At 42.2% G+C, this 12,579-nt stretch overlaps 1 protein-coding gene across 1 annotated transcript; it reads right to left on the reverse strand.

The window, feature by feature from the left end:
- Positions 1-449: 449 nt before the first annotated feature.
- On the reverse strand, positions 450-1,565 carry LOC145017110 (uncharacterized). The gene is made up of 2 exons (XM_078975190.1): positions 1,321-1,565; positions 450-1,234 (listed from the first exon to the last, which is right to left on the reverse strand). The coding sequence occupies exons 1-2, from the start codon at positions 1,492-1,494 to the stop codon at positions 653-655; spliced, it is 756 nt and encodes a 251-aa protein (XP_078831316.1). The 5' UTR covers positions 1,495-1,565; the 3' UTR covers positions 450-652.
- Positions 1,566-12,579: the final 11,014 nt, after the last annotated feature.

The raw sequence follows: 12,579 nt of genomic DNA on the forward strand, positions 1-12,579 counted from the left end.
AAATTCAACAATGATTTAAATTTTTAAATGCTTTGACTTGAATAACTTGAATACTATATTTCCAAGTTGCCTTAAACATTTCGTTATTAAATATTGACTAATCATTTCTACAATCTACATTCTTTTAGTCAACTTGCTGTTTGTTTGGATAAAAATTTGAAATCTCCATTGTTTTGATTCCTAATTCAAACACGGAATTGAAGTTCTTGGGTATTAATTTTTTGCTAAAACGAAGTCAGATTATATTTAAATATTTGTATAGTACATAAAAGATAAAACCTTGCGTTATTATATATTTGGACATTACTCAGACTAATAATTTGTAAATTAAAGAATTGGATTTACGAAATATGAAAGATGGATTTGAAAACATAAAAGGAAAAGCAAAAGAATAAGTCAATCAAAGAAACATAAAAGATAGGTTCAGATAAAGATAACCAGCTGGTGTCTAGCAAGCAAATCATAACGTAGTTGTTGATATTCTCACGATTGATTGTTTATCTATAAACATAATTACAATACCCAACCAATTAAGCTGGTTCTGATGATAAGAATCATCTTAGAATCAACAAAAGAAAAAGAACAAATAAGCAAGAACATAGAGCTTTAAGCTTCGAAATAACTAGATTTCAAGGGGTTTTCGTGCATATCTCTATGGCCTTCCGTTATGTTCAAAAGGCCTAATCACAGAAGCTATTTCATGTCCAATCCTCCGGAGGTGATCACTATTTGAACCCTTGGGTGATCCATACTCAATCATGGGTGCTTTGTTGACGTCTAGAAAATGCAACATTATGACTGTACCTACTGAACCAACACACATAGGAATTGGACCGAAAATCCATAGTAGCAAAGTGATTGCAAAGTAGAGTGCACGCAATCCTACTGTCCAAAAATTGTTTCCTCTTATCACCGACTTTTGGATGCAAAGAACAGGAACAGATCCTGTTGGCATGCTTATGAGGAAACTAGCATGCACAAAATGCCTTGTAGTTTGAACAAAACAAGCGAATGCGAGTAGGAAGAATGATAAAATGCCGATGTATTTGATAGAGCTGGTGGATTTACTTGTGTCACCAAAGATAAAAGTGCTTGTAAGAAAGTTATTAGATGAGTTTCCTAGTAAAGCTCCGATAAGAGAACATAGAACTAGAGAAATGGAACACAGGGAAGTTGAAGCAGATAAGTGGCTATTAAGAACAGCTACTACAAACCCTCTATCTTTGGTGTCAATCTGCATCATTTCAAGAAAAGTTTTAAAGAAAATATAGAAAGAAGATAATTTTGTTATGAAATACAAGTGGTTGAAGCTATATATACCAGAAGCATTTTTTCAACCCATGCCTTTTTGTTATGATTCTCGTATCCGATCGCTGTGGTTTCAGGATGCTTGAGATATCTATAGAGAAGAAAGAGATGATAGACGCACATGATCAAGAACCCAGATGGGACTAGGATTAAATCCAAGTATTCTTCCTTCCATGCCCAACCCATTTTTATTTTTTCTCTTCGCAAGTGAGTTTCTTTTTGGTATGCGACGGGAAGGAGGTCAACATATCATGGTTATGATCTATTTAATGGGAAGTGGATCTGACTTTGTCAATGAGTTACGGTAGGAAATGAGATGCTATTCCCAACTTGGAAATGAATATTCTTCCTCCAGGCTATTAATATCAATATTTTATCATACTTTTACTGTATTTGCTAATGTACAGCTTTGGATTTGGTAAGGTTACCAATTTTTTTTTTTTTGGAAATCGGCTTGATTAAAACTTTAAGAAAGAAAACTCAGGTGGGGGAAATATTCTCACACAATATTTATTTTTGCCGCAAAACATTTCAGGATACGGTTGGTTGCGATATAGTATGAGTAGTATTTATATCTGAATATAAATGTAAGTGTATTTATATATGAATCCACCACCTCCCCTCTGCCACGAACCACCACCTCCGCCACCACCACACAAACTAGATTCCATCTACAATCATAGATGCCAATTATAACGACCCTGGATAACTTTATTATAGTAACCTCCTAATATCGGACTAACATGTAGTTGCCATTTTATTGATATATACACATTTCGATTCATCCACCAGGAGTTTTCAAAAGAAATTACGAAGTTGGAGTAATCTATATATCAAACAGTATAATCCCCAATGACAAAAAATTTTAAATTGTAGAATGATTTGATCATTAATGTACTATTTATCAAAAGAGTGTTATTCACTTAAAGACATCTGATGTCTTGTCAAATGACGTTGGAACCATGAATGAAGACCTAAGTGTAACACCCGATTCTCAAGTACTATTCATTTATGGCTACAATTATTAAATTCTTAGAATTATGGCCCTATGTTGTAACATCTTAAAAATCAAGGTAAATTTTTTATTTTTTCAAAACCAAACAACGAACAATAAATTTTTACAAAACTTAATTTCCAAAAGTCAAAATCATAAATCAAAATATCCCAAAATCAATTCTTATAAATACTGAAGGATGTGCACGATCAAGTCTTCGCCTTGCCCCGATTATCTGAAGTACCCAATTATGTATGCAATATGTGTTATGTATAGTATATGGTATGATGAAGGAACTCACTAAGCTTTGTTCTTACAGTTTTCAGTTTTGTTGTCAGGTACCTCTTCTTCGAAGGGAAAGGAGTCGGCATGGTAGAAGCGCATCACACACGAATAGGATTTCCGCATTATGAGATTCTTAGGATTGTACTTTGACATTATTACTATTTTCATGATATGATTTTGAAACATGTGATTATGGTTTTATCAAGTAATGTGACTCGATGATGTTTTCTTATAAATGTTTTCTAAATCATTATATCAAAAATGAAAGTTTTGGTCTTGAAAATCGAGATGTTACAAGTTGGTATCAAAGCCTTGGTTTGAGAGATTTGGACACATATTCGGGAGTGTCTGGACTCAAATTAAGGATTTGAAAGATTTTCGGAAGAAAATAGTTTTTTTTTTTCTAAAGTTAAAGTAAAGAGTTTTGAGAAAGAACAATGTGTGTGATGTGCGCGACCGGCTGAGCTCAAGTAAGTTTTCACCCAAGATTCCCATACATTGTATGCTATGATATGATATGATTATGAAAACTGTATGCTAGATTAGGGCTAATGATATAGGAATGATGCCTTTTATGCCTGTTGTATGTGTATGAGAACTGCATGCTAGATTAGGGCTAAGGATCTAGGAAGATGTCTGATATGCCTGTTATATGTGCTTATTGAGCTGCATGGTAGAACTGATTAGAATGTGATATGATAGTCTGGATAGGATATGCTTGGTTTTGGTTACTCAATGCCCAAATACTACTTGCTTTGTGCTATTAGGAGTCCTACCTATCTTTAGGTAACTAGTAAACGAATACACTACATTACATATTGTGAGGATTAATAATTTCAAAAGGTTAGGTCTAATTCTGTTTCGAAGATCTCGTTTGAATTTAACTGTTGCAGGAGAGGACCTCTCATTCGAAGAATTATCTGTTCTTAGTAATATGCAAAGGTATTCACGAGCTAGTTAGGTAAAGGTAACAGAGACTTCTTATGCAGCTGATGATGGAGAGTGGGGTGGAGAGTTATCCTAGAGTAAGCCTAAGAAGAGATTAGCACAAAATACAGTAGTAGTAGAAGGGACTTGGTGAAACCAAAGAAATCTTTAAGGAAAGTACAAATGGATGTGGAAGGTAGTATGTGCCCGTACTACTAAAAGCAGATGACCCGTACTCGAGGCAATGAGGGCCAAGGTAGAACCAAGGAACTTGTAAAGTGTGTAGAATCTCTCGAGATTATGTATGATCCTGATAATTGTATGTTTTTTTTTCAGAATGGTGATGATTACGCGTCACAGAACAGGAGGATCGGGATCAGGGTCAAGATCAGGATCAGGTTCGGGTTCATGTTCCGAACCAGTTGATAAGAGACTACGTGAGTTCATTGCATCAGAGATCACCAGAGTCATCCTTGAGGCGACCCCGATGATTTTTGGGCTGATAATGGATGGAATTATCGAGCTGATGGAGGATCGCCTTAGGGTGTTCAGGAGCGACATGGCATCTGGCCAGACAGGGATATGCACACTCTCCTTCAAGGACTTCAGGGGATGTGGTACGCCAAACTTCCATGGGGTGAAGGACCCCATTGTTTCCAGGATAGATGTGGATCGTAGACATGGAGTATGCTCAGTTGACAAGCCTTTGCCATGAGCGGTTGAAGGTCCGATATGTTGGAGGTTGTTTTAGGGTCATAGCTAGAGATTGGTGGGAATCAGTTGGTGATTCACTGGGGTCCTAAGCCATTGAGGCTATAACTTGGTCGGATTTCATGGCCATGTTTAGGGCTGAGTTTGCGCTGGTTGTAGAGCTTCAACAGCTGGCCAGGGAGTTTTTTAACATGAGACAGACGAGGGAGACAGTGGAGGAGATTACCGCCAAGTTTCGAGAGAGGGCCTTATTGGTGACATAGTATGCGGGGGATGAGGAGATGCAGAAGACCCGCTATCATGAAATGTTAAGAGCTGACATTCGGAAACATGTCAGCTACTCGGCATGTCTGACATTGGATGACATGATTGTGAGGGCGAGAGAGAGGGAGATTGATATAGAGCACCTTAGGAAGAGGAAGGTAGGAGATAGACATGTTACCGGGGATTCAGGAAAGAAGCCCAAGGGATCCGACACTAGGTCGAAGGGCCAACATGGCCGGGGCCACTGCGGAAAGTGCAACAAGACCCATGTTGTGGTTTGTATATTGGGATCATCAGGATGCTACAAGTGTGGCAAGACCGGGCACTTTAGCAAGGATTGTACTTCCCCTACCCCCACATTCCTGACATCAGAATTGATTTTCTTCCATTGCAATCAGAACAACCAGAAAAAGGCTGACTGCCTACGACTGACAGCAACAACAACGCTAGTGGTGGCACCTGCTCCAACGACCCTGCAGATTACAGTTGGCTCAACGAGTTCATAGGGAACTCGACGAGTTCATAGGGAACCCACCGAGTACAGGACCAGACGTGCCAACTTACAAGCAACAGGACTCGAGAGGTTTAAGGATAACCTCGGTGAGTCAGTATTAGAAGGTCCAGATTTTTGTACGAAGGAGAACTCAGCAAGTTCTTGAAAGACTTGGTGAGTAGGGTGGAAGCTTTTAGCATTCTAAGGATTATGGAAGTCGGTGAGTTCATGGATCAACTTGGCGAGTTGAGTTGTAACATCCCGAATTTCAAAAGTATGATTTAAGAGTTTAAAGTGTAAATTCAAAGAAGGGACTTGACGAGTAGGTACGCTTACTTGCCGAGTTGGAGCAAGTTTGGGTCGAAAATTAAATGACCAACTCGCCGAGTCGGAAGCTGGACTCGATGAGTTAGTGCTAGGATCAGAAAAACCCTAATCCTAGGGTTTGCACCCTATTTAAAGGACTCAATGTCCTCCCTTCAGCTCCTTTAACCCCCTTTGAGATCCAGTAAACCCTAGCTCATGTGTATAATGCCATTGGAAGGAGATTGAAGCTTTGAGAGGTGTTCTAGTGGAGGAAACTTGAACATCAAAAGGGTTTGCATCAAGGAAGTAGTGTAGATCCAGAATCTACTGCGGTGTTGGGCATATCTTGGAGGTAATGAGTTGTTACCTTGCCTTTGTTGCTCCTAGATTTATTCTTGAATGAGATTTGGGTCCATTTTGGTATGATTGGGATGCACTTCGAGTTTGGAGTCCAGATCTGAGGTTACTACTTCAGATCTAGACTTGTATTGGTCCAGAAAGTCATAAAGCATCAGTTATTGAATTGTGGGTGAAGCCCTTTTGTCCAAAACCCAATCCCTAATGTGTTTTGGGCCTATATCTCCTTGGTTTCACGTAAAGTTTTCAACCTTATGTGAGGGTTAGACTGTAGAAGAGTGGATCTATAGATTGGAGCCCCTGCATGGCTCGAAAAGCCACTGTGTGGGTTAAGAACTGGAGAGACCCAACGAGTCACATGGGTGTACTCGACGAGTTGTATGAACATAAGCATGGACTCGGCGAGTTGGAGGAACAACTAGACGAGTCAGCTGAAGATTGCCTTGGACTCGACGAGTCTGGTCGCAGAACCCAACCCCTTTTGGTTAAAGCTTTGGATTGGTGAGTTGGTTGACGACTCAGTGAGTTGGTCAGGACGGAATTCCGAGTTGAGTCGTGTAATGGGAGTTTCTGAGTATAGGGACTCGACGAGTCGACATATTGACTTGACGAGTAGAATCAACCACGAAGGTTGACTTTGACTGAGGACCTTGACTTTGACCAAGAGTTGACCAGTTTGACTTCCAAGGGTATTTTGGTAATTTCGGTATTTATGGAATTGGTTCTTTGGTAGTGTTCTTTGGTGAAGTTCATGTCAGTGGTCGGAGCAACTCAGTATTATCTCTTCAGTCAGCAATTGAAGGTGAGTTATCCTCACTATATCAATAGGGTCTAAGGCACCAAGGTCGGCCCTTTTAGTTGTTATATTGGTTACAGTATGCTACATGTGGTTATGTTCTTTTAGATTGGTATCTGAATAGACAGTATGTTATTATGCTCATGTGAACCGTTAGGATTGGTATGTTAGTGACCTGGTTAGGTCGATGCCTTGGTCATGAAAGATTGCTATGATCGATGATATGTCAGATAGTTATATATGATATCTGTACTTGTAATGTTCATGTGCTTATTGATCTGTTAGGTCAGCGTCCTGGTAATTGGGACAGTATTATGTCAGTAACCTGGTTTAGGTCGGTATCCTGGTATATAGGATGATGTTATGTTAGTGACCGGTTCGGTCGATATCCTGGTAAGGGTGATGCTATGCTTTATGATCTGCTAGATCGATTTGTTTTCCTATGGACTGTTATGTGATTTCCTGTTATATGTACACATGGTTATTTGCTTGATGTTGGGTTGAGGACGTCCTGCTTTATGCTGAAGGCCAACATACCCTACGAGTGGTACGGATAGATTGTTGGCCCGTATGGCGGTCCAGTCATACCGAAGGCTCAGATAGATCCAGATAGACTGAAGGCCCGGTGCAGGCGTTCCAATCATACTGAAGACTTAGAGAGTGAAGCAGGTGAACTGAAGGCCTGTTGAGGGCGGACCAGTCACGCTGCAGACTTGAGAGGCATGGTTGCTCTATATTGTGATACAATATGATATGATTATGGTTGTATGTTGTTGGTATTTTGGGGATAACTCACTAAGCTTTCGGGCTTACAGTTCGGTGTTTTGTTTCAGGTACTTTAGGAGATCGTGGCAAGGCGAAGGTGTGATCGTACCGCTCCTCATGTTTTATGATTTATATGATATGGTTCTGGGGAATACTCTAATGTTTAAACTATTTTTAAAACAAATGTATGAACTTAATGGTTTTTGAATGAATTAAAATGTTTTAATTTGGCTCGAATTTTATGGCCGTTACAAGTTGGTATCAGAGCCTTGGTTTGAGTGAATTGGAGGAACATTCGTGTGAATCTAGTCTCAAATCAAGGAGGGATTTACAAAATGGTTTTCAAAAGGTTTTCGAAATAAGTAAAGGAGGATGCAGAGGGTACGATCAGCCAGAGCCAGTAAGTAGACCCCAAAATACCACACAAGTTATTTGATTATGTGATTTGATAGAACAACATGTCAGTACTAGGCTAGGGATCTCCAAGAATTGCATGATAGAATTGCCTGATTCCATGATGCCTATTATCCTAGGGTTTTCCTTATATGAAATTAACATCCTTACTGTATTTATTTAGTGTATGCGTCGCGGCTGTGCATAATCAAGGTCTTATAGCCTGAGAATGTTTGATTCGATGTTAGGGTAGAATTGGATATTTGAAAGTCTATTGGGTCCAGCGTTATGTGTGGCTAGTATACACTAATGCTGCAGGGTCGGTGGAAGTTTCATGGATTGGGTGGGTAATGAGGGGCCGGGAGGCCAGCTATGAGATGTTTAGCATTCCTCTAGGAGTGAGGATTTAATCGCTCGCTACATCTATGTATATCGTTAGGGCGTTGTGATGATACTTGAGACAAATATGGGTAGGTGTGGAAGGTAGTATGGGCCCGTACTACTGAAAGCACATGACCCATACGCGTAGCAAGGAAGTCACAACCCCTAGGGTTGGGTTTTGAAGTTGTTTCCCTGTCATTATAAAGGTTATTAAAGATCTTTTGGTGTATTGCCAGAATGGTGGAAACGAGACGTCTTGTGACCGGATCCAAGTTAGGATCAAGAGTTGGCAGTCAAGATAGGCCAGCATTATCAGAGGATAGTGTCAGGGAGATCCTCTGAAAGGAGACAATCGAGATTGTTCGGGGATAATTCCGAAGATGGTTGGGTCTTTCAAACACCTATGGTTGAGTATTTTGTCTAGCGTTATGCAGACATTGCCGAGACGGTTACCGTGACAACTTTAGTAGCTATAACGATGGCAGGGAGAGGAGCTAGACGAGCCTTCCAGGATCGGGACTTGTTATTAGTGCATAATCTGATGAGCAGAAGGATACAGTTATTTGGGAGCAGGAAGATGACCTGTACTCGTTATTTTTTTGCGGGTTGATCGGGAGAGTCTAGCTTGTGGGTTTAAAGATTTGAGGCACGGCAGTTTGCTGATGGTCGGGTTATGGGTCATGGGAACCTCGGAAAGGAGTGATGATTATGTTCAGTTGGGGTTTTGCAGTTGGAAGTGAAATGGTTGATTGATGAATTGGAGCGTCGTTTGGTAGGGCAAGGATTGCTCCCTATCAGTTTTCGAGCTCAAAGGAGTGAGCAGGCTTGTGACCCCAGGATCAGGTGTATTCCAGCTCGGGGTCAGTTGGTTACAGGAATATGCAGCATTATTTCAATGTCGGTGAGCTCAGGACGGTCAGCATGGCATAAGTGTTGTGAGGTCCGATTTTCCTTGGATCTCTTGTATCGGATGGATAGGATTGTTTGTGCGATCTATTGCACTTTTGGAACTGTAGACTATGTATTGGGAGTGGTTTGTAGCCCAGTTTAGGGCAGAGGTTGTTTCTGCTGCTGCTGTTCAGCTATGGGCATTTGAGTTAGTGAGTGAGTCAGGGTGTGAACCCAAAAGAGAACGATTTCTAAAGCCCGAAAGCCGGAAGCTTGTTTGGACACCTTTGAAAAAGGGGTTTTATGTTGGGGGCGGGGGGGGGGGGGGGGGGGAGATTGCAGATAGAGTCCCATAAAGGGGTTATTCTTCATGGTCAGGATTCAGTGGTTAGCAACCGTTAGTGGTTGATAGATTAAAAGCGCCAAGAGAAGTAACTCATTGCCGAGGTATTACTTGGAGCATCTATATGGTGGTCTACAGGGAGTGAGTGTGGAGTCATTCACGCATTAGTGGCTGTCGATTTCACTGGGATTCAGGAAGTGATCGTCTGATTCTTAGAAGTGTGTGATGAGTCGGGTCTAGCTAACAATGGAACACGAGTGGAAAGAGTTGGTTGTCATCGGATAAATCGTTGAGAAGTGAGAAGGATTGAGAATCCTCCAATCTTCATGTATTATGAAGGCTTAATTGAATCTAAGTGGGGGAGGGTTACCCTGAGATGCTGAAGTGGAAAGGTTTTGAAAACGAGGATAAGTTTCACAACCCGACAGGGAGAACGGAGGCCCTATTAGCTGCTTAGTAGATGGTTGTGTTGTTTGGGGGTCGAAAAAACTCCCCAGCATAAGAACACATCTTTGGATGCTTGATAGCAGAAGTTGGGTAGCCATGTTGGGGTCCTAGTCAAGGGTCAAGTTCAATTCGAGTTTTCAGTCAAGGGTGTACTCGACTTTGAGGGTTTTGGATTGACAGATTGAAGGTTTTGTTAGATGCCAGGGCTCAGTAGTGCATTCAGCACGGGAGTGTGGGTTATTTAGCATGTATGGTAGACACGCGGGCAGGGGAGCAGACCTCGAACTTCTGAGAAGGTGGATGATCGACTGAAGGCCCGGTAGGGCGGTCTAGTCATGTTGAAGGCTCTGTTTATGTTGTAGATCTATGCTCGTGTATTTCGTAGGCTGCTACACTTTAGCACTCAATAGGTCTGTTCCACGTTTTGAGCATGCTACTAGAGTAGGCTGAGGACTCCGGTGTATCTTGCTTGATCGGAAGTTGTTATTAGTGGTCAGGCGGAGTTCAAAGGATCCTGGTGATCTCATCAGTTTGGAGTGTCTCCGAGGTTTCATCTTATTGGATCGGGTAATACTCAGTTGGGGACCGAGAATGGATCAGAATGGGTGTTGAAATTAAAATTTTGGATCCAGCGGTGTGGTTAGCCGAGAGTGTGGCATGGTTGGAGCAAGTGATGGACAAGTGGGGCAGGGAACAGACCATGGTTTCAAGAAAGGTAGTTGGTCGATGTGAGGCTTGGGTTTAGGCCATGGAAAGGATTCCGGGAATGGAACTAGAGTTCAGAACCCCAAGAGGGCTAGAACAGACTGCATGGGAGAGATTCCTAGGAAGGATAGTTAAGGGTGACGTACGACAGTTTTGAGCGGTCCGAATAGACTGAAAGCCGGAAGGCGTACCAGTCAGGTCGAAGGCTCAGGGAACGGTCCAGACAAGCTTAAGGCCGGGAGGGCAGTCCAGACATGCTGAAGGTTCTGAGAGTGGTACAGATACGCTGAAGGCCTGGTAAGGCCGTCCAGTCACGTTGAAGACTCTATATGTGTTAAGTGGATCTGTATGCGGAGAATGAGTGGATATGTCGCCATGTAATAGTAAACAATATGGTTTGTCCCCAAGTATTGATCATGATGATGGAGTTGGTTGGAGGCCGTGCGAGGGCCTAGTTAGTTATGTGACCGGATGCAGAGTATATGGGAGTTTGAGATTGGCAGTTGCTCTACATGGATAGTGTAGAGTGGAGCTTGGCTCCGTGGCACTTATTAGTGTAGTAAGGGTTGTTGAGTAGACTTCCTGGAAAGGAAAGGTATGTAGCTCCGGAAGGAGTGTGGGTCCTCTGAAAGGAAGGTAGTAGAGTAAATGGAAGACCGAAAGTGCTTCAGTTATTGGTAGTAAGCACTGGGTTGTGCCAGATATTGGAAGCACATACGGGTTGGATGCTCGTTGAGGTGGTGGCAATGTTGGATGATGCGCACACATGTTTTCAGTCTCCTTGGAAGAGGAGGAGGATAGTGGTTCCAGATTGGAGATTTAGACAGAGGAAGGTGAGACAGCATGATTAACAGACTTGGGAGTAGTCAGGATCGGTGTTGAGGACTGTATAAGGATATTACAGTTGGAGGTCAAGGACCTAGAGATCATGACAGGGAGATGTGAGTAGGTTGCACCCCGTTGTGTGGAACCAAAGGGTTCAAGGGTAACGCAAGGACAAGATCCTTGGTTCCGAGTATGGTCGTGGTCATGAGCCATGGATGTAGTGGTGTTCCATCCTAGGGATGGCTGGACCATTGTAGGAGTGGCTAGCCTTCCAGCCTAAGGCTGAATGGGCCAGGTACGATGTGTATGGACGTTATGGCTGGATGTTCAGGAGGGTTGCTCGGAAGCTGTGTAATGTTCTATCATGTCAGCGCAGTAAGGGACTTGATCCAGGGAGGAAATGGGATGAGTTTCCATCGGTTCAAGTTAATAGAAGTGGCACCAGATTGGAGCCCCTGCATGGCTCGAAAAGCCACTGTGTGGGTTAAGAATTGGAGAGACTCGGTGAGTCACATGGGTGTACTCGACGAGTTATATGAAGATAAGCATGGACTCGACGAGTTAGAGGAACAAATCAGCGAGTCAGTTGAAGATTGCCTTAAACTCGGTGGGTCTGTTCTCGGACTCGGCGAGTCTGTTCTTGGACTCGGTGAGTCTGGTCACAGCACCCAACCCCTTTTGGTTAAAGCTTTGGATTGGTGAGTCGGTTGATGACTCAGTGAGTTGGTCAGGATGGAATTCTGAGTTGAGTTGTGTTACGGGAGTTTCTGAGTATAGGGACTCGATGAGTCGACAGGTTGACTCGATGAGTAGAATCAACCAGGAAGGTTGACTTTGACTGAGGACCTTGACTTTGACCAAGAGTTTACCAGTTTGACTTCCAAGGGTATTTTGGTAATTTTTGTATTTACGGAATTGGTTCTTTGGTAGTGTTCTTTGGTGAAGTTCATGTCGATGGTCGGAGCAGCTCGATCTTATCTCTTCAGTCAATAATAGCAGGTGAGTTATCCTCACTATATCAATAGGGTCTAAGGCACCATGTTCGGCCCTTTTAGTTGTTATCTTTGTTACAGTATGCTACATGTGGTTATGTTCTGTTAGATTGGTATCAGAATAGACAGTATGTTGTTATGCTCATGTGATCCGTTAGGATTGGTATGTTAGTGACCTGGTTAGGTCGATTCCTTGGTCAGCATCCTGGTAATTGGGACAGTATTATGTCAGTAACCTGGTTTAGGCCGGTATCCTGGTATATAGGATGATGCTATGTTAGTGACCGGTTCGGTCGATATCTTGGTAAGGGTGATGCTATGCTTTATGATCTGCTAGATCGATTTGTTTGCCTATGGACTGTTATGTGATTTATTGTTATATGTACACATGGTTATTTG

Source organism: Lactuca saligna, chromosome 9, assembly GCF_052625555.1.
Source record: "Lactuca saligna cultivar CGN05327 chromosome 9, ASM5262555v1, whole genome shotgun sequence".
Lineage (NCBI taxonomy): Eukaryota > Viridiplantae > Streptophyta > Magnoliopsida > Asterales > Asteraceae > Lactuca > Lactuca saligna.

Excerpts from the sequence above, each read along its gene's own strand:
- LOC145017110 (XM_078975190.1), bottom strand. The coding sequence starts at position 1,494 with ATGGGTTGGGCATGGAAGGAAGAATACTTGGATTTAATCCTAGTCCCA. Across the intron at positions 1,235-1,320 it reads GGGTTGAAAAAATGCTTCTG|ATTGACACCAAAGATAGAGG; the intron begins GTATATATAGCT and ends GAAATGATGCAG.